General features: G+C 37.9%; 1 protein-coding gene across 1 annotated transcript; it reads left to right on the top strand.

Annotated features, from left to right (window-relative positions):
* Positions 1-9,745: 9,745 nt before the first annotated feature.
* On the top strand, positions 9,746-21,534 carry dnmt3ba (DNA (cytosine-5-)-methyltransferase 3 beta, duplicate a). Its single transcript, XM_081707687.1, has 26 exons — positions 9,746-10,443; positions 10,849-10,983; positions 11,179-11,324; positions 11,449-11,650; positions 11,863-13,613; positions 14,101-14,260; positions 15,106-15,174; positions 15,483-15,559; positions 15,775-15,906; positions 16,476-16,532; positions 16,638-16,787; positions 16,925-17,032; positions 17,108-17,243; positions 17,515-17,634; positions 17,783-17,827; positions 17,924-18,003; positions 18,112-18,224; positions 18,344-18,527; positions 18,703-18,787; positions 18,926-19,071; positions 19,273-19,363; positions 19,566-19,714; positions 19,799-19,884; positions 19,974-20,043; positions 20,142-20,260; positions 20,401-21,534. Exons 1-26 carry the CDS (start codon positions 10,398-10,400, stop codon positions 20,543-20,545), a joined length of 4,602 nt encoding a protein of 1,533 aa, XP_081563813.1. The 5' UTR covers positions 9,746-10,397; the 3' UTR covers positions 20,546-21,534.
* The last annotated feature ends 1,220 nt before the right edge of the window (positions 21,535-22,754 follow it).

Here is a 22,754-nt window from a genome sequence, read left to right as displayed (position 1 = left end):
AAAAGTGTAAGTACAAATTATCTGCAGTAAAATGTGTATGTACTTTGTATATAAATTCAGTGTTTGGCCTTTTTTAAGCCAGTAACTCTTGCAAATGCAGTTTACTATACCATACTTAGCATAGGTTAACACATAGCTTCACTTGTTTGAATTGTTATTTTTATATTAACCTTTTTTTTAATTAACTAACATTTATTAATTAATTTATTATTGTTATTTATGATAACCTTGTCTATAGCTTTAGTACTTAAGCATCATTGTTTACAAGTCCTCTGCATCTTCTCATTAAACATGTTCCAACAAGGCAAATGATTAAGATGTCAGAAACTCTGGGAATGAGCAGCTCACTGTATATCTGTGCATGTCTTTCTGTGGGCTATTTAATTTTTATTCAGTCAGCCCAATTTCATGTTCTGGAACTACTTGCAATTGCTGCAGTACATCCTACACATGAGTAAACTTTAACATAATGAAAAAAAGTTTATTGGTGTTTGTAAGAGCTTGAATGATTGCTCCACTGGACTATGTGTAAGCCCAGTCAGAGTTTCTCAGTACTTAAACTATTGCTGAAATATGATATGCATGATTAGAAATGTTGGCAAACATCATCAACAAAAGTGCTCCTGAAAAACTACAAATGCATCTGTTAATGCTCAATGTTTTCCTTTTCTTTAATACTGTAATAAAGGTTATGTTAATATGTTCTAATATCTTCTCACATAAACTTTCCATGAAGTTATGTATTTGTTAATTCAGTTGAAAATAAGAATGGAAAACAACAGTAGGAAGAATGACAAGAATGACAATAAGAAAATTTAATATAAACTAGTTTAGCAACTGTACTGTGCTGAAATGTATTTCATACTCTCTGAACCTAATTTAAGTATGTTTTCTGTCAAGTCACACTTCTGGCCTCTTTTAAGTTTCTTATTATGTCAATTTGAACATTATTACCATTTTCCTTTTTAAGCGATGAAGCATTTCTGTTAGCAGGTAGTTCATTGGTTATATGCCTCTGTATCCCAGTTGTCTTGGAAACTGTCTGACAGCAGTTATATACAGAATTGTGTTTTGATTAAACCTTTGATAGGTGAGGGAACTATACCTTAATTAAACCCAACTGTTCATTGTATCAGAGACATAATATGAAAGTTACTAGTGCTACAAAGAACAGAGGCAATCCCTGGTGAATATTGGTGAAATGACCAATGTATTAAAGATACTTCATCATCTGTATAACGCATATGTTACCTTTAACCATTAACTGTTTTGTGTGTGATCAACATATTTCAGCTTATAGTATGATCCGTGTATTTGTACGAGTGTGTGTATGTGTGTATTTGTATGTGTGTGTGTGTGTGTGTGTGTGTGTGTGTGTCTGCATGTGTGTGCATGCCCATGCTTGACTATGTCTACAGCTATGCCTGTTTACGCAAGTGAAGTTTCATGTGGAGCACCAAGGTTGCCATAGCAACTCAAGGTCAGAGCCTTAGCTCTGCTTGCACACACATGTGTGTGCGTATGTGTATGTGTGTTTGGGGGTGGGTGGGGGTATTTTACTCCTGAGGGTATATACCATAAAAAAAGCTTTTTCTGGGCAGATCAACAGCAAATGGGAAAAGAAAAACACTACAAATGAGGGAGGAACTCACGTCAGGTTTTGTATGTCAGATTTGATAAACTATGAGGCAATCAAAGCAATAACACATTGTGTTTTGACTTTTCACAATGGTTAACATAATATTGGTAATTGCTAGAAATCCTAGTAGCTGACCATAAATACAATACAATTTCTTTTACACTAGCAATTAATGACCAATAGATGTCAGTATTTACACATATTATGGAAAGCTTGCCAACACAATAGAATATTGAACAATGAAAAGGCTACTTAAGATTGCCAGACTTTCCCAATCCTGGTCTTCAAGAATCCGTTCACACCACATTTCAGTGTTTTCTCTGAAGAAAAATACTTTAGATGGTATCTAATGAAAGGGTAGCAACATTTTGATGAACAGCTGGGGCATCAACAGAAACTGCCTACAAGCATACTTGCTCAATTGCAATGTGCAACAAGTTGATCTAATTCACCTTCAAGTAGGTGTTTAACTACCCACAAACACCAATTAGGTATTTAGTTGCCTACATTACACCAAGTGTGTAAATCTCCCTCCTGCATTGCCTCTCCATGTGCTTCATACCTCATGGGCCCCTCAGAGAGGAAACACAAAGACTCCACACAAAGCCAATGTGCGTGTGTGTGTGTGTGTGTGTGTGTGTGTGTGTGTGTGTGTGTGTGTGTGTGTGTGTGTGTATGTGTGACCCCAGTGAGCATGAAATGCCCTCCTCAAAACCACCCCTCATAGCTTTTCACACCAATACAGACATACTCAGAGAAAGTCTCTCTCTCTCTCTCTCTCTCTCTCTCTCTCTCTCTCTCTCTCTCTCTCTCTCTCAGAGGCATATCCTCCTCATATTATAAATATTAGCACAAAAGGTAATAAAAGTTAAATGTGGGAGATTAAAATTTTAGGAATAAAAACATAACACACAGATGTTGAGCAAAAGAAAAGAAAATCACACGAAAATGCACTTGAAATAACTGCCCAGGTGACTCAAGCCAGACTGAATGGCAACAGCTGCATTTGATCTGGCAGTCAGCTAGGTCTGGGTGATAAGGATTTAAGCTATTTTAGGATCATTTTGAATTAAAATCCAACTTTCGATTTAACAGTTATATTTCAAAATACCTTACAGTGTCATTTTATACAAGTATATATTAGTATATTTAAGGACCATGATCCTTTCTCTCTTCACTCGCAACAGCTTACATGTTGCTTCTCGTTGGCATCACAACACCTATTTTTTATGTAGATGTTTAAAAAATCTGGAATCTATCAATAATTTAGATCTATTTTCCAGCCCTACAATAAACATTTTTATATATGAACAAAGTGTCATGAGGCATTTGGAACACTCCAGTGTGTCAGCCAATCTGCATAGTCTTCATGGTCTGTCAAATTCCAGGTGCACTGGTCACAAATGTTATAACATTGTTTCATGTGTCAAGAGTAACGTGAAAATTAGCACACAGGAAGAGGAAGTTGAGGAAGTGGAACACACAGGCAGGGTTATTTCATCAAAACTATTGCTCAGCACCAACCGCTTAAAAAAAAAAAATTGTATGCAAGACACAAAGGCACTAACTTGGTGTACATAGATTAAAACCTGGATCCCTAAGTACTGGGAACAAATAATGTAAACTGATGAGTCACATTTCACCCTTTTCCCTAAATTTTACCAACATGTCCAGATATTTATTTGAGATAAAGCCATAAATGTCTTTAATGCACAATGTCTGTTGCCAAATGATAAACATGGCATTAGATCTTAATAACAGGCAGCCATCTCTTGAGAGTCATTAGGTCTGCTGATCACTCTGCATGGTGATATAACAGCCAAGGTATAAGAGGCTATTCAACAGTATCATGTGCACTGCAAGAACCATTCTGTCATTAAAATGATGACCCTTAAACATCAATGTACATTTATGGAACATCTGCAGTGTTAAGACATTTTCCAACTCCTTGATCCCAAGTCAAACAGTGGCCCTAATCCTTACTGGGTACTTGATATTAATATATTTGGGTGTCTTAAAATCAAGGCTGCAGTTAAGATAGGAGAGTCCATCTTAGAACTGGTAGACAAAGACTTCCTGCTTGGCACTTATTTATGCACAAAAACGATGGGCTACGAAGACTAAACTGTAACGGCTTACAGATATAAACAGAGTGGCACAACCAAACTGCACACCTGAGATTTTAATTAAAATGTGTCTTAATTTCTGCAAAGACCAAGAAATGTATTCTATTAGCCTGCATCTTTAACTATGAGCTGGTTGTTATTTTGTCCACTACATTCTAACAGCCCTCTTTCAAGTTCTAAGTTCTTCTAACTCATTTTGGTGCTTATGACACTTTTCTTTTTCTTAATTTGCAAAGAACTGCCACTGCCAATTTCCTTCTTGACTGTCACTTGGATTCCTAATCAGTCAATCAACCTGATTGGCCATAATAGTCTCACAGTTCAGCTGGGCAGGCAGCTGATTGACTGTTACACATGCTGAACCCCACCCCGTGTGGGTGTTAGATCCCACTATGTAGGCTGTGTGATATTGTGCCAGGAACTGACCCAGGAGTATTGCTTCCTGTCTTTTCATTGACCTCCAAAAGCAAATGATCACTTTCTCTGTGTCGACTTTCCAAAACATATTAACTACTCGAACTAAAAAAAAAAAAAAACCCTCAACCTCACTAAAATTTATATCACTCTCCTAGCTATGCTCCCAGCTTATTGGAAACATTAACCAAGTGTTAACCACTTTTTCAGAATAACCAGCCAGACACATTCGCCCAGATACTTAACTGACTGCTAATATAAATCACTGACAAGCTTACGATAGCACAAATGAGGCAAGAAGCCCAGAGGTACAAAAAAAAAAATAGATAAGCCTGAACACATGCAAATATTTCTCCTGAAAAATGAACATAAGCTCACTATTGATTACAGCATCTTCAGTTCAGCTTCTCTTGTTTAGACTCCATTGCTTTTCTATGGTGGTTTGATATGTTCAGTTGCATTTGGCAGCACATCTCTAATGTGAACTGAATCCTGCCTTCTGTCCTGTTTTTACTTGGGCCAGTGGTCTTACTGTGTGACCCTTGGCCTCTTGATAAAGCATTCCCTCATACAGACTTCATGTCCTGCCTCCTTTTACCCCACACCCCACGTTCAATTGGAGTAGTGCAGAAATGAAGTTGCATGTGGAATAGATGACAGAGATGATTTAACAGTTTAAACTAAAGGTTAAAGAAGCAAAAGCACTTCAGTCAGATCATTATAATTCACCCTTTACCACCACTCTTATTGTAATCCATTGAAATACTAAACATTTCAATATATGCATTAGTCTTATTTCTCCCCACAATTCCTTGACAATTCCTAAAAATTTGAATACTCTATGAATTGATTTTCTTGCATGCTTCTTGGGTGGTGACTGTGGAACCAGGGAAGCTGTGCTTTTGTTTGCAGGGGATGGGTGAGGATACAAAGGTGTGCAGTGCAGAAGATTACTAACTCACTCCAGGAAACACTGGCATACAGAACATACACACATAGTAGCTTTAATTATTGTGCTGGCCTAATCCTTCTGTATCTTCCATCTAAAATATATTTGACACTATTAGCCTTTGCATTACTTTTATGTAATCTATTGCTATCTAAATTTGGTAATCATAATCATAATAAATTTGGTAAAAAATTTCGTAAGAAACAGTTAACTGAGCAGGTTATTAGTTATCAGTGTTATCAGTGTTATCAGTGTTTCTCTGACAAAACAAAATGGCTTGAGATGTCAAGCAATGGATTTTAAAGTGAAGTTGTTTATCTAGGATTCAAAAAGTACAAGGTATTAAGCAGGCAAGCAAAAATATGATGCAATATCTTATTCATCTTAATATTTTCTAGCATTCTATTTAGCCATTGGCACATCATTTAAAATGGTCCCTACCCAGAAAAATACAGGCAATATGCCTTGAGAGAAAACAGTCCTCAGTATTCTGCCCATCTTAATCTTAAGGAGAGGTTAATATAAATTTTCAGAGGCCAAGACAACTAACTGCATAGCCTTACCAGTTTGAAAAACAGTTCATAAAACAAAGCCTTCGCAGTGCTACTTAAGGGCTAGTTAAGGAACATTCACATATAACCTTCAAAATAAAGGAGCAAGTTGAAACCAAAACCGGTTATTTTTTGAAATGCCAAAAATTAACCATTGATCTTTCAATGGAAGAAAGAACCATTTAAAGAACCAATTTTTTTCCCCACAAAGAATTCTTAGGAAGGTTCTTAAAATAACTCTTATGCCAGGATCAGACTACATACATTTTTGCCTTTCATGATGGTCACTATGTCAGATTAGTTCATTATTGTGACATATGTTCTTGCCGTGCCTTATCTTGGTCAGGAGAGTGGTAACACTACATTTGACATTGACTAATCATCGTTCACATCCTTCACCTTCATTCACATACAAGTTCATAGGTCATTGGGGATGAGAGTCAGGAAATGATCAATTGTGGCTAACAAGAAACATATCGTATGAGTTGTCAAACTAGGCAGGAAAATACAAAAAAATGTGACATGCTAGACTTTTTATCCGGGTGTTGCTGACATTGCAACAGTGTTTCCAGTTATGTCACACTACAGTTCTGTTCCTTATTCCTTATTGTAACATGGGAGATGGTGTTACAATGCAGGATGCAGAAGTGAGCTGTTAACACAATAAGAACAATGCGAAAACACAAAGAATGATGCTAGTATACACAAACACAATAGAAGGTAGAACACAATACAACACAGTCAACACCAGAGGTGCATGGACATCACATGGGCAAACACTGACAAAGCACAACACTCAAACAGGTCTTTCAATACACATACTAACAAGGATGCTAACTAGGAACAGGTGTGACACATGACCAATTAACAATTTAGGGGTGTGGTGATGGAGACAGAGTATCCAAAGTATCCAATGCTGGAAGTTTGCTGGCTATGAAAAAATTGTATCAAAATTGGTCTGAGTTTGTTTTTTTCTAAAACCCTAACTGCTTCCTCCAAGAACTAACTGGTTCCTCCAAAAACCAAAACTAAAAGTTTCTTCAGAATCAAATGGTTGTCTAAGAGGTTTATGAAATCAAACCTAAACCTGTTTAGCCATTAAATGTTTGCACTGTAACTGAAGAATAGTAACACTGTTTGATAACCTAGAACTAGTTACATAAAATTGAATACCTTCAGATCTCGACAAGCAAGATGACCAAGCTTGAAAACAAAGACTCCCAAGAATGTCGAAGTCTTTCAGGTTTGCAGGTATTTGTCTTGGTAGATATTTTTCATTCAAAAAACAAATCAGTCCCTTTGTCATCTCCCAGCATATCCATGGTCATATCCATTCATTTTCATGTTGACAGTAGCACTATTTACAAGATTTATGTCAGGGCATTGCTTGAGAACAGTGACAGCAATATAACAAACAAAATAACACTAGTCAGGTTTTACACAAGTGCTGTCAGGGTATGCAAGCAGGGGCTGAGTCACACCTATGTATGTAAAATTAAACATGTAGGTTTGTTGAGAAGCTAACAACCAAAAGAGGCAGGCAAGGGATAAAACAACAACAAAAAAAAACTGGCAAAAATTCCAGAACTAGAGGCAAAACAGAGATAACAATAAATCCCCAAGGGGAAAGGCAGAATCGGGTTGTACATGACAGTTTGTAATAGACAGAGGTTAACAACCAAACAAGGAAAAAATTGTAATAATCAGTCGTCAGGTGAGCCAGAGAGAATAAAGTAAGTTGGAGGTTAGAGGCAACAAATTCTGTGGATCAGGTCTAGTCCAGAGGGAGTGGCATGACAAAGGCAGGTTTCACTGAAACAGGTTTATAATATATGTCCGCAAATTTGTAAATATGCACTAATTTACGATTTCTTCTGAAATCAAGGTTTCGGTGATGCAGTAAAGGCCTCCAGTCTTCAGTAGAGCAAATGTCATAACTTTGCTGTGAAGATCTGATTGTATTCAGCCATGAGTGCGTTAATGATGACAGACACTGACACTGAATGTTTTAGACTGCTTTAGCTGATACTTCACATAGGGCATGACCTTAGGGACATGTGCGGATGCTTCAGAGAATCCTATGTTATTGGCAATGCTTTACTATGGAGATTACAGAAGCTGGTGTGCACTGTTGAATGCCTGTTTCAGCAATTGTTGCTACATAAAAAACAACAACAACAACAACAACAAAAAACCTCATTTAAAAAAATCTGAATATTTCAGCCTTTGAGAGAAAATCAAAGCCATTCAGTATAGTTTGATGTGAAATGGGGAAAATATACAGAAACTAATTAAAGTAGTGGTAAATCTGAGCAATAAATTCTTTGGGGACTACTATATCTTACAACACCATACATGTTGATCTCTGCCATTAATGTATAAACACATTTAAACCAAAAACTCTATCTCAAACTATATTACAGTCATGATGCATTGTATTCATAATCATGTTATGTAATAACATGAGGTAGCTTTTAAAGGCATTTATACTTGTCTGGTTGTATTGTTCTTATCACCAGCATTGTGAATAATTCTGATTCTGTAAATTTATCTAGATTGGAGCATTTCAGATCACAACTCTTAATCTCTTAATCTAAATTGGGAAAATGAATTCACTAATTTTCTGAATTTGAATGACATATAGCCTAATTTAGAGAGCCCAATTATATAATTCTATTAATCTAGTAATTATTTAATGGAGTAATTTAAAATAAATGTTTTCAGTTTGTTTATTTAATTCCCTTTATGTGTAAATTGTGTACCCCATTTTTAAAACACACCGTGTCAGTATAGTAAGATAGAGTGGCTAGGACTCCGACCTCCGGTTTTAGTTTTGATCGACCATACAAACCAGCGCACAGTTGAGCGCGCTTTTGTGAATCACATGGCCCACCGCCATTTCGCCGGTAACAAAACCCGGTTGCGACTGTCCGTTACCAAATGGAGGAGCCTTTGTAGTCAAGTTTAGCATTGTCGTAGTAAAGTAGGTATTAACTCCCCAAAACAGTGTTTTCCCGATTATAATTAATGTGCAGGACTACATTACAGTCCACGTGCAATTCTAGTCTTTTTTGTTGTTGTTTGCAATTGTACGGAGAGCATCTTTGGAGTAGTGTGAAATAAATGGAACCAAATAAACCATTCCATTAGAGATAAATCAAAGATTGTAACATCAAGGCCGTCGCAAGACAAAAAATATATGTTTCGAGTTTTTCGAGTTTAATGGTCGTGCATTCAAAGACAGATTTTTAAGCGACCGAATAATATATCAGTTTCCAAGGGACAGTCGGAGATGACCGTCCAACCAAATGTTAAAATAAATTAATTTAGCCTAGTGTTTCATTTTAAACGCGAACACTTGGATTGGAAAAATGTAATAGCCTAAAATTTATTTGGGGGGATGGGGAGGGGGTGGGGGTGCGAAATCGGTACGCCTGACGGTAGCGGGTTATTGTATTTTATTTCTAGGCCCCTGCTCATATTTGTCCTACGATTTTTTAATCGTACGCAACGGGTGTGCTTTATTAAATCACACCGAAGTGTAGTCTGGACGATTACAAAAGGAATGGTTTAGGCTAGTTGATAAATATTTAGGTTATGTATGAATACACTTTTCATATGTTATGTCTACTCGTGTAAACCTAATCTGCTATTTAAAGGCCAATATGCCCTCAAGATTATAGTATAACCAAAATAATACAATATAAATATGAATTTATTTCGGGTTGCCATAGGCCTAGCTAACAAAATATATTCCCAAAGCCTATAGTTTAGTGCGCTATAGCACCGCCCCCTTGATTCCAGACCAATCCTGTTCGGTAAAATGTATAGGTTCGGGGCACGTCATTTTAAGGGTATCGGTTGTTTCGAGATTAGGCTACTTTGTGGCCTGCAGGAGCAAGGCGGAGGTAGGTTCAATTTGGTTTTAAAGTGCAATGTACAATTACACCTTTCCAGATCACTTGTGTTATTTAAAGCGGGGGCATTTATATCACAGTCTGTCTGTAAACAACGGGTAATTTTGACATCTAGAGTAGGCTAATATTTGCGACCATCAAAGACACAAAGACACAAAGGCAACCGGTCTTCATACAATGAAAACATAATTGTTACATTTGTTTAGTTTAGTTTGATTATTTTTGCAGAATGTGGTGATTAATTGTTTGGACATCTACGTGAAGCTTTTCTAGAGTCATAATGATTGCACTGGAAGGTACCGCAGTTTACGGCAAAACTAAACAAAGCGATTTAGCTGTCGCCTTGTCAGCCTTATTGTTTTAAAATATTAAGCGTATAAGAAGTAGGGTCTGTCAAAATACTTTCTGCAGTTCCCAGTAACTAGCTGATTAAATTTACCTAAAGTATTTTAAATGACAGCATTTGCTTAAAGTATTCTGCAGAAAGCCGGTATGTACGGAGTTGTGTTTCACTAACGCACTTCATATGTTGATTCAAATTTCGTGCTTTATTTCTGTCATATCCAATCGCTATGCTATAAATAAGAGAAACGACATTTGTCTATAAAATCGAAACTTTCTATCACAGCGTGGTATGTTCGCGGCAAAAACATCCCCGCGAGATTTTTTTTTCTCGGGCTACTCACTATATATTGAAAGGGAAGGAGAGTAAGATTACAGAGCTAAACGTATCGGAACTGACGGAGGAAGGAAGAAGTTCTTTTCACCCAAACTGCTTGATTCAATTGGTCAGGGAGTATTATGCAAATGTTTTTGACTTGCATCAGCGCTTATTCAAAGACGCAAAGTATGTTTTGAATATTGTATTGCCTTTCGATTATTGAAAGATGATTGCATTTGTAAAATATATTTTTAAATATCTCTCGCATCCAAATGTGCAAATTCTGCTGTTATTAAAATGTGTTTTTATCAGCATAGAAACTATTGGTTACTAAAAATGCAGCCTAATAGAAGTAAATTAGTCATGTTTGCAAGAACTTTATGCTACTACAGGAAGTATTGGTTGGATATAACACTTTGCATCCTAGTTATTTTTCTATAATGAACTTGTAATTAGAAGTGAATAACATGGCTAATTGTAATACATTGTGTGAAATTAGGCTAAATAATACAATGGTCATTTGCTATTTGATTTTGAAAACGCTAGACGTTTTCAGTTAACACTAGCCTAACTATGTTTGATTTCTTGTAGAATACCAGAAAATGGCAATGAATGTTAATCTGAACCTTGATGCCTTTGATGACAAATGTAGTCGTTTTGAAATTCTGGCCTGGCTTAACAAATTACTACAAACCAAGTTCACCCAGGTGGAGCAGATATGTTCAGGTATTGCACTTCTCCTCGTGATCAGTGTCATGCTTAAGTGCATGCAGACATATGTAACCCAGTTACATATGCCTGAATGCAAATATTAAGAATTTTGATATATGTAATTAGCTATGAATATATATAAATAACATAGTCATAAGGGCTTAGTAAAGTCCTTCATTGTGTAGTAATCAAATGTGTGGTTCTGTGCAGGGGCATGTTTTTGCCAGATAATGGATTGGCTCTTTCCAGGAACTATCAACATTAGCAAAGTAAATTTTCAGTCCCAGGACCAAGCAGACTTTCTTCAGAACTACAGTCTTCTACAAGAAAGCTTCACAAAAAATGGCATCACAAAAGTGAGACTTCCCAGTTTACTATATGACTATACTATGTGACTATAAAATTTGATGAAGTATTTTGAATTTATTTTGAGATCTTATTTTAGTTTTTGTAATGTTGTATAACTGATTTCTGTTGTAGGCTATTCCAGCAGAAGAGCTCATCACTGGGAAATTCAAGCCCAATTTTGCCTTTCTAAAGTGGTTCAAGAAGTTTTTTCAAACTAACCTGACTGGACAGGTGTATAGCCCAGTAGAAGCGCGCAATGGGCAGGAAATTGCACTTGCAAGACCGCTGCAGTCTCCCCAAGTTTCAAAAGCCTTAAGAAGTCTTAATACACCTGGTAATAAATAATTTATTATACATAGTAAAATCATTAATTGTATATACCCGAAATTAAATTTGTTATAGTCTTTTTGTCTATTTCTTTGGTTTTTATTTGTTTGCATTACCTTTGCTCCATTTATATTTAGCTTCATATTGGTAAGAATCTTAAAAGATAATCTACTATCTGAATGTAAAGGGTGTTTATTAATCACTCCTTTTTTGGTTCAGGAAAAGTGAAAGAGGATTTAGACACAGATGTGGAGGTCCAAGACAGAAAACACATCACTTATGACCCCCAATGGCAAGAAATCATCAATTGGGTCAGACCCAGCACTCTGGGGACTATTTATGCATATTGTACAATCTGTAATATAAATCTTAATATCCTCCACTCAGGATTGCTTGACTTAAAACGACACCAGCAGAGTAAAAGGCACAAGATGGGTACACCAAAGGTATCATCAAAGGAAAAGCAGGTTGACAACTCTATCATCTGTAACGAACTCATGCAACGGTTCATTGAAACACATTGTTTGCCTCTTCACACTAACAAAGTCTCCCAACGCACTGTGAAGCATGTTCTTGGATTACAGTACCCAAAGGACATTACTTCTGCTGCCAAGCAGATCCCTTATTGTGTGTACCTTTATGGTCAGGTGGCACTAAGTGAAGGAAGCTGTGCCTGTGTAGTACTTCTGGGATTTTTTGACGAAAAAGTTGCAAAGCACTGCATACGAATCCTGGACGTTTTTCATTATGTAGACTCCAGTGATGCTATTGCTACATCTTTGGTGCACACTCTGAAAAGATTTGAGCTGCCTTTTAGTAACATGGCAGCTTTCTATGTTGATGGATGTGCTGAGACATCTGAGAAGGTTGCCTGGAAGCTGAAGGAACTCAACCCAAAAGTGGTGGCTCTTGGTGGTCTTTATAGTTTGGCAGACTCTGCCTGCCACTCTGGAGTAATGGCCTTCTCCAACCAGGTTCAGGAGCTGATTGTTAACATTTATGAACACTATTCCACTTGCTGCACTAAGAATGATAATCTCAAGGTGTTGTTTGCAGGTGTTGATGGCATTGATACCTCAGTGGCTTCTGTTTCCCACAGCTGCAAGAATTTTTGTGTTCTCATTCACAGAGTCATCAGAATGTGGAAAGACCTGATCTCATACTTCACCTCCTGTAGTGAAAAGGATGATAAGGCTAAATTAATTTGCTCTCAGCTGGAAAATCCCAGACTCAGGGTTACTTTCATGTTTCTAGAACATGGCCTTGAACCACTTAATGTTTTTAATGATCGTCTGCAACACCGCAAGGGTTCTGCTCGTGCTGATCTTGTACAGATCTTACATGAAGCCAGTGGCCTCTTACGTTCCTATGCGTCCAGTTTTCTCAGACCTCAGGCTGTTGAACGTTTCCTGAAGGAACGAGACCCAGCCGTCCTTGAGAACCCAAAGTTACATCTTCCAAGCGCTGAACTCAGCTTGGGTGGAGCAATGGTGGAGGACTTCCTGTCTGAAAATTATGTGGAAATAGCTGACTCCTTGACAGTGCTTCAGAATGAGTGCATGGCATTTTATAAGGCACTTACAGCTTGTGCAGCTGAAAGTCTCCCCTTGAGTTATGGTATCCTAAGGAGTATGGCCCAACTTCTCAGTCCAGAGGGAAGACTAAAGGTCACAGGCAAGGCTGTAGTAGACCTTGGTGCTCAGTTTGGTCTCTTTGCTACCCCTAATTCATCTGCCCAGCTTAGAGATGAGTTCCTTGAGTACCAGCTTATTGAGGAAGGAGATGGTGATGGCAAAGAGGCAAACAGACATGCTGAAAGCCTCTCAGATGGGCTACCTAGCCCTTCCTTAGAGCAGCATTGGAGCTCAGTCCTCAAGACCACCGGGCAAGCATCTGTTTTCCGAAAGCTTGTCCTTAGCCTTCTGGCTTTGCCCTGTCCACCTCTTGAAGCCGAGAAAATCTTTGCTCAGGTATGAAGTGTGAATTGTGGAATTGTGATTGAAATTGTGAACTAGCTATTATAAATCATTATTTGTAACAAGGGAATGACAAAATTAATGATCCAAATGCAGAGATTAATCAAAGCCAACTGAGCACAACAAAATCTACAGTCATAATTATGTCTTCTAATGATAATTAGATTAGGGTTGGAATCCCAGGGAAGGTTTACTAGGCATACAAGGAAATGGGCTCAGAAATGCTATGGTAAATACAAGAGTTTGCATAATGGTATAATGGTATTATATAAGAGAGAATGTAAACAAAGAGTGATTACAGTGAATGAAGATTTTTTTAGACTATAACTTGGATATAATAAAAATTAATGTGAATATAATGTACTGTGAATGTAATGTAAAGTACCTCATGTACTTAATCAGGTATTTGGCAAGTTACTCTTGCCAGATCTTGTTGTGTGCATAATGTAATTATATAACAACGTCACCCCTACCAATACAGGCAGTGGATAATGGAGATGTGGTCCGACAGGATGACAGCTTGGCTCACAGCGACGCTGACAGTACCAGAGTAATGCACACAGTCAATGACGACTCATCCTCAGAACTCACCAGTGCCAAGACATCACCTGACAGGAAAGAGAGGAGGAAAAACACGAAAAGTAAGCTATACGTGAGGTGAATTTGGGTGGTGTAGAGTAAATTTGCACACATTTGCATTGATGCATCATTCACCTACAATAGAAGGCCTACAGAAAACCAAGGTCAGTTGGTTTCAGTTTGTTTTCGAGTCTTTTCAGGGTAAGCTCCAACATGGTAGGATCTGCATGTTTTTTCCATATTTTTGATGCAATTTGTCAGCGATAAAAACTTTTGCAGGTACAGAGGTAAAATTTCTTATACAGCCCACACACGTCTGTGTACTTATACAACTTTCTTTTACAAAATGTTTTGTGGTATTTAAAAGAATTTACAGTAGTTCCTTTATGATCAGAAATATTATTTTAAATTGTCACCACTTTCGGGACATGTGTGATTCAAGGGTCATGAAAGGATTTAAACTCAATATCTTGTAGATATGGCTTTAAAGGTACTTGCAACTATGCTACCTTGAGAGACTGTATCATGTCTATTTAACATTTTTATGATGCCATGAAATATAGTGAATTTTATGGCTAAAAATGTTTCATGTTAAACAGTTGATACTACATTGGACACTTAAGACATTAGAGAGCTCATTCTTTAGGTTTTGTATTATTCACAGAAATACATTACTACTATATTTGGATTAGCATTATCACAACATTGTCTCAAAGGTATTCACAAGTTGCTGCTTTACCTCTGTCACAACTATTACAGTGTAATTATTCTTAGAGTTCATAGAGCAACCTCTCTACTCAAATAGCTAAACTGCAATGTAGTTGCTTGTCCAGGTTAGGAAAGCAGATCCAGTCACAGTTTTCTCAGCAGCCAGCTTCATTGATAGAAACAATATGTTGTTTTACAGAGATGGTTGACCTTTCAGACTCAGTGAAGCCATGCACGGTGCGACTACAGAGGATAACCAGTAAGAGAGGTGTGAGGAAACTTAAGCTCAGTTTAAGTGATTCATGAGCAAGTAACTCCCAAACATGCTTTACAACCAGTCTGTCCTCTTAATGGCAAATCATCTTTGCTTTTAATCCTCTCCCTGCTTATAACTGCTATAAATGAAAGAAGACTGATCAGCTCAAATGAAATATAAGACATTACCTGGGTGGGTCAGCCTGATTAAAGTAACGGTGCATTGCTGCTTTAGTTATGGAGGTGTCTTCATTGTTTTGTTCACAGCAAATGACTTGGTTTTTCCATCAGAGTGATTCAGTATTGCCTTTTATCCCACAGGGATCAACTTAAACAAAGATGGTGAAATGGTCTTTGTTGAAGATGATGTAGTTTGGACTAGTACCTCCAAACAGGAGGTAAAATATTGTTTTTTAGTTTTTAGATTAGATAAAAATGGCAATGAGCCTATAGCTACACACACTATAGCTACTATAGCTAGTCTATAGCTACCCATACTAATTTTCATCAGTGGCTTTTAACCCTCATTTCTTTCTTGCTGGCATCTTTTCTGGGATAATCTTTGGTGCTGCTGTGGGAGGTGTGAGGGCTGTGTGTGTTTGCTGTCCCTCAGGGCTCCATTAGGGGCATATTTGGTTGGGAAAGCAGTTTGCGACAGAAGCCACAGGCACGTACTCTGTTTCAGGCTGGGTCTGGCACCTGGGGCAAACCACAGGACATCCAGAAGGACAAAAAGGCAGAGGTGGTACGTACCTGTCCTGGTGGAAGTGTGGTTCTCCAGCTTGCCGCCGGTACGCTAGGTTAATTTGCGTACTGGATAGTCTTCCTGCTGGTTTTGAATAAAGTTATACAGTCTCGTTTTGTGCTGTCAACTGGAGGAATCGCTGTACGCAGGAGTCTCGCGGTCACGCTCCCTCCTACAGCACTTAGACCTTCTTTGTTCTCCTTCTACCTCCTCTTACACTTTGTCTTGTCATCATTTTGTCCTGTCACTTTCGTCTTTACTGTGTGTAGCGTTAATGTTAATAATAAAACATGCAGATATTAATTCAGTAAATCCCTCGGAAACGTCCTCAATTCAGCACTTAACAGTTTCCACCCAAAGTTATCCAAGTGCAGAGCGATCAGGGATAAGTAGTAATTGATTTGCGTTAAGCCACAGAAACATATGTTTTTGATGTGATATGTAATGTATGTCCTTTTCACGTCTCTTCACACACATTTGTTGAAAAGTCATTCATCTTATCTTAATAGTTTTTATTTCACAATTTTATTTTAATTGCATAATTTTTTAATTCCATCTCATGGTTTTAGGTGAAAAGTACCTATACTGCAAATCCCATGACTGGAAAGAAAGGTCAGAAGTACCAGGTAAATGTTTTTAAACTGGGCATGGGGAATTAGTCCTGAAGTCATAATTCCTGATTCCCTGAATGTTTCTGGTGTTTTCCACTGACTCTCCATTGCCCCCTACAGGATGGGAGGAGATTTGGCATTGGTGAGCTGGTGTGGGGGAAGGTGAAGGGTTTCTCATGGTGGCCAGGACTGGTGGTGGACTGGAAGACAAAGACACCGCGGCAATCCTTGAGACGTGTGGAATGGTTCGGAGATGGCATGTACTCAGAGGTAAGGCTTCAGTCTAATTGAAGTTGTTCTTTCTCTTCCTTTTTTAGTACTTCACCTTTCCCTTTCCTTTACACCCTTTAGGAGCCATTTTGGATTGTGTGCATTGCCTGAAGTCAATTTCTCCTTATTCTTTACAGATTTATACAGAGAGACTTTTGCCGTTTGCTTCATTTACAAAGTGCTTTTGCAACAATTCGTTTGCCAGTCTGCCCACCTACAAAGATGCCATTTACCATGTTCTTGAGGTAACATAGAAATGCAATCTGATACTTCTAATTTTAGACTGAACAAGGCACAGCACGGTGATGTTTTGTGTGTAGTTGGCAGGTGAGCGTTGCTCAAAAAGTTTTAACTCCACTGGGAACAAAGAGGAGGAGCTTAAGATGATGCTGGACTGGGCTCTTGGGGGCTTTCAACCCACAGGCCCCAATGGCTTTGCACCTCCAGTCTCTTATGGTAAAAATAAGATTACCTCTTCTTTGCTTTGCTCTGTGCTTTATTGGAGTATTTTATGAACTATGTAGATTAGAAGTAAGAGCAAGCTATTTTACCACTAATTAATATTCTGTTGTTACTGGTGTTATGTCATGTCAGTGTAAAAAATAAAATTGTATTGTAAACTAAAACCTGTACATTCCATGATGGACCAAATTGAATGGTACTTTAATTTACTTAATGTAAAGAGTATACCTTAGAAAAAAGTTGAGTTCTCTTTATCGCCATACAGATTCATCTAGCAACCAAAAGCTAGAGTCTTCAGACTCATCTATGTCTGATTACCAGCCTCCAGCCAAGAGAAAATATGTTCACAAAGGCAGACCTTCCATGACCCAAGAGTACACCAGAGGTACCATAATAAATGTAGTGATGCAATGACCAGCTGAGGATTTGTTGATTTTTAGCTACATCATTTATTTTAGTGTCTTATTCCTGCACAAGAGAGCTGGAGCATGTTTGTTACTCCTAAATTATATCATTACCTTGTTTCATCTTAGACCAAATGGTTCACGAAGTCACAGAAAAAGGCAAAAACATCAAGGGTGAGTCCTTATAGTAGATACAGTGTTTGGTCCTTTTTGTAGCATATGTCATTCCATATGTATGCTTATTATTTGTGTCTTTTGTGAACACTGCAGATTTTTGCCTTTCATGTGGAAGTACCAACACTGATATTTTCCATCCACTTTTTGAGGGAAGCCTTTGTTTAAAATGCAAGGTAAACTACAACTGTGCTTCAAGCTGGGTAAGAGCTGGGTAAGACGCACATATTCTTATTCCAATAGTTACTGATTGTGTGTGTGTGTGTGTGTGTTTTCCCATGCAGGCAAATTTCACTGAGACCCTTTTTCGATATGATGAAGATGGATACCAATCTTACTGCACTGTATGCTGTGCTGGGCTGGAAGTCATTCTGTGCGGCAATGCAAGCTGCTGCAGGTTCAAATCTTTTATGTCCTTTTATGCCCCTCTGTAACTTCCCCCTCTCCGTTCTAAACCTAGAATACTAACAAGCTGCTTTTAATGAAATTGAATCTTACTGCATACCTCCCTCCCAGATGTTACTGTAGGGACTGTTTGAACGTGCTTGTTGGAGCAGGGACCTTTGAAAAAGTGAAGGAAGTAGATCCGTGGAGCTGCTACATCTGTCTGCCCCCTCAGAAGTATGGTGTGCTCAAGGTCAGACAAGACTGGAGCGTGCGTGTACAGGAGTTCTTCGCCAATAACAGTGCCTTTGAATTTGTGAGTGACAGATAGCACTTTTTTGCCACATCATAGTATTTTAATTCTTGATGTTAGATGTATAGATCTTTCTTTGTAACCAGGATAACAAAATGATTGTTGCTGTGATTCACCTAATGTGTTTAGAACTAATCGTGGTTTATATCTTGATGCTATCACTTCTTGTGTGATCTAGGAGCCACACAGAGTTTACCCATCAATTCCTGCTCATCAGCGCCAGCCAATAAGGGTCCTCTCCCTCTTTGATGGTATTGCCACAGGTTAGTCAGTGTAATTTGCTTTGATATGGTTATACATTTAGTCAGCTCAAAATGAAAGGGTCTTTCTGTGTCCAATTGCTGCATTCAAAGAGAAATTAAGAGATCATTGTAATTTGTCCGTATGTTTTTACTTTGTAGGCTATCTTGTTCTAAAAGACCTGGGATTCAAGGTGGAGCGCTACATTGCCTCTGAGATCTGTGAGGACTCCATCACCGTGGGTATGATCAAGCATGAGGGGAAGGTTGAATACGTCAACGACGTACGTACTATCACCAGGAAGCATGTAAGTACAGGCAGTAGGAATGATGTTCCACTTCTAAAACACCTGTTGTGAATTTTATTTTACAGGCTGGGTTTCTCTCGGACCCTGTTATGGAATCAACAGTGTTATTGTGTTGTACATATAATAACGCTACTGTAATAGTGCTAGACTACTTTATAAAGCCATTCCTTTCTAAAACCTCTCTTCTCCTCTCCTCTGTAGCTGGCTGAATGGGGTCCTTTTGACCTCCTGATTGGTGGCAGTCCCTGTAATGACCTTTCCATGGTTAATCCAGCCAGAAAGGGCCTTTTTGGTAAGACAGCTGTAACAGGAGAAGTTTGAAACATGTATATTAAGAGTTATTTATGATACCATTTTGATATTTAATCTTTTTTATGTTTTCCATAGGGTTTATTCTCTGAAAGACAGTTAAAGTGAAATATGCTCATCTGGTTTGTTTGAAAGCGTTATTTGCCTGAGTCATACATATCTTGCCATTCCCTTGTTGCTCTCAGAGGGCACAGGTCGACTGTTTTTTGAGTACTACCGCATGCTGACCATGATGAGACCTAAAGATGATGATGACCGCCCATTCTTCTGGCTCTTTGAAAATGTCGTGGCCATGAGTGCCCATGATAAAGCTGACATCTGTCGCTTCTTGGAGGTTAGAAAGTAGCCTCAGTTTAGATTCTTAGAATTTTTTAAAAATCAAGCTAAATGTATGCATCACCTTTTGTTGTCTTGTTAGTGTAATCCGATCCTGATTGATGCTGTTAAAGTGAGCCCAGCACACAGAGCTCGCTACTTCTGGGGTAACCTCCCTGGAATGAACAGGTACATAAGCTGTTAAAGACTTCACTTAAGCATTTGACTACAGAGGACTGTTTAAGATAAGCATATTTAAATTTAACAACTTCCTCCAGACCACTGGCTAACTCACATAATGACAAAGTGGATCTGCAGGACTGCCTTGAGGTTGGACGAGTTGCTCAGGTCAGAATAAGAAAGGGATATGCTTGTGGCGGTCATCTTTTTGTCTGATGATTAGCCATGTGTGATCACCGCGATGGTTTCTTTCATTGGTTCTACAGTTTAATAAAGTGCGAACCATCACAACCAAATCCAACTCCATTAAGCAAGGGAAAATGGGACCTCTGCCCGTTACCATGAATGGGAAGGAAGATTACCTTTGGTGCACAGAGATGGAAAGGTGAGCATGAGTGCAAAAAGAACTGTGCAGACTACAAGGGCCAAATCTATTAAAACATTAACCTGTAAGCATATTACGTACCTTATTTTTGGCATTGGGTTTTTTCTAGCATTGTTTAAAGGCAGTTTTTTCTATTCCAGCATTTTTGGTTTCCCTAAGCATTATACAGATGTGAATAACATGGGTCGAGGACAGAGGCAGAAGGTTCTGGGCCGTTCCTGGAGTGTTCCTGTGATCCGGCATCTCTTTGCCCCACTGAAGGACTACTTTGCGTGCGAGTCCTAGTTGCCCTTGGAACCACTTCCACCATGTAACATTATCACCAAAACTGAGATTCAGTATGAGACAAATTATAGTGGAGCAATGGAATTTTTACATTTATAATATTTACAATCCCTGTTTCTTTGTAACTAACTAATTTTTAGATGGTTCTCTATCAAACATTGATTCAATATCTCACCCTAGTAGCAGCAGTGGCCCTACCATTTTGAAGGGGTGGGGGGTGGGGTCACATCTTTGGTGCTTTGGCAGTCAGTCATGTTTCAGGAGTTCCCATAGTGTGATATCTCACTCCTGTTATCAGAGAACTGGACCTGTGTGAGTAACTGAACTTTGTTATTTTGTTTTACTTTTAATTATTTCTGCAAACAGTAACCTCAACTATAAATCATGTTTTTACCATTTTAAGCATTTTAAAGTGACTTGATCAGGAGTAGTGTGATGGTGGTCTTTAGAATGCACAGACACTTTTTAATTGTTTTTTTAAACTTATTTTGCTATATATCTACTTTCCTTGCATTGACTTAGATAATGACTCTGATTATGCTGGAGAGAGCCTGGTAAAACCCCACCCACTACCTCATTGATATTCTGTGATTAGTCCATTGTCAAGAGAACTATGATTTACCTATTTATAATTTAATAAGGGAAAATGAGTTTCGTTTTAAAGACACTCTAAATGTTACATGAGTTTGTCAGGATTTTGTTGTCCAGTGCTCTCAGAATGTTTTTGCTGTGTATCATTTTAGCATTTCTATCTAGAAACTGCCTCAGTACACGTAATATTTTTAGACCAATGGCATTTGTCTCTTGACTATATTAAACATAATTGTCTAATTTAATTTGATATACTATAGGTTTTCATTCTGAAGAAGTCTCAAAGCCCAGTAAGTGGCACGATAAATGGTGCTTCAACTTTACAGTCTTCCTGTACTATTTCTGATGCTGTGTACTATGACACCAACATGAATATACTGTGGTTTTTTTTAATCAATCTTCACAGAAAATTAGAGGGGGAAAGACTATTCCCTGTAATGTCATACAGTAAGTGCCTAAAGGAGGACATCTGATATCGACATTCACAACTATTACAGATGGAAATCCTTAAAAAATAAGTTGGAATAGAATAATGGGTCTGCTCAGATTACATTCAAAACTTCATGAAATAAGTAATTCTAATGGTTCGGTGAATTTTAAATGTGTCTTGATTTTATGGTTGGTGCTATGAAACTGATATGCTTGTAATTCAGGTGCTCATGCTAAGGTGCTAACGAAGTAGCGTTTGCTCTGTCTAACTGATTATTAAGTGTTTTTAAGGTAGCACTGTACTTTTCTCTGGTAGTTTTATATATGCTCAGTACTGTGAGTTATCATTCTTCAACATTGTCAGTTCAGTGGTGTTTTAAGTTTTTTTTCCTTTCTTTTAAAATTAGTTACCATAGTACTCTGTAATGTTGAGTTCATATCAAACCAGTACAACGAGGTTACTGGTTTTTTTGTGGGTATGTTTGTTTTTAAAGGACATATATATGCACACTCACATTTGTTTTCAATTGCTTTTTCACATGTTAAGTAATAGCCACCAAATATTTTCAGATTGTCCAAACTCATTTAGTCATGTAAATATTTTTGTCTGTAGGGTTCTGGAGCCACTCAAGGATGATATAGTGAATGTCAAATGATGCATGTAGAATGCATGTGGTTTTACTGTATTCTGACCTGTAGAATTTTCAGTGGGATGCTATGTGTGAAAGGTCACTCATGAGTAGGTGAAATGTGGGATACTTTGATTCTGTTTTAGCATGAAGTAAGGCTAACATTTTAGTAAAATCTCTGTGTGCTCAACACCAACAAGTCTAAAGTCCAAAGAGGGCAAATAACTTTGATAAGAGAATTTGTTTTTATTCACAAATTAAGGAACAAATTACAATACTTGTATTGTCTGAATTGCCTCTGATTAATAAAGTTGTCCCTTTTTGTATTAAAGAGGGTCTTTCAAGTTGGTTCTGTGTACTTGTACTATCTCTGATGTCTAAGCCATTTTGGCATTTTTTTTTTTTGTATACCATATTACTATTTTAGTAAAAGTATGTCTGAAACTAATCCCGTCATGCTTAATATCTTTTTTTTCAGCATAAGCTTGGCCAGATCCAGGGGTTGGGGGGGATCGTTTTTATCCAAAAAAGGGCAAAGGCAAGGACTACAGCACTAGGCT

The sequence above is a fragment of the Electrophorus electricus genome, chromosome 25, assembly GCF_041902795.1.
Source record: "Electrophorus electricus isolate QZ-2024a chromosome 25, ASM4190279v1, whole genome shotgun sequence".
NCBI lineage: Eukaryota > Metazoa > Chordata > Actinopteri > Gymnotiformes > Gymnotidae > Electrophorus > Electrophorus electricus.
Note: the sequence above shows the minus strand (reverse complement) of the source record. Positions and strands in the feature narration are given on the sequence as shown.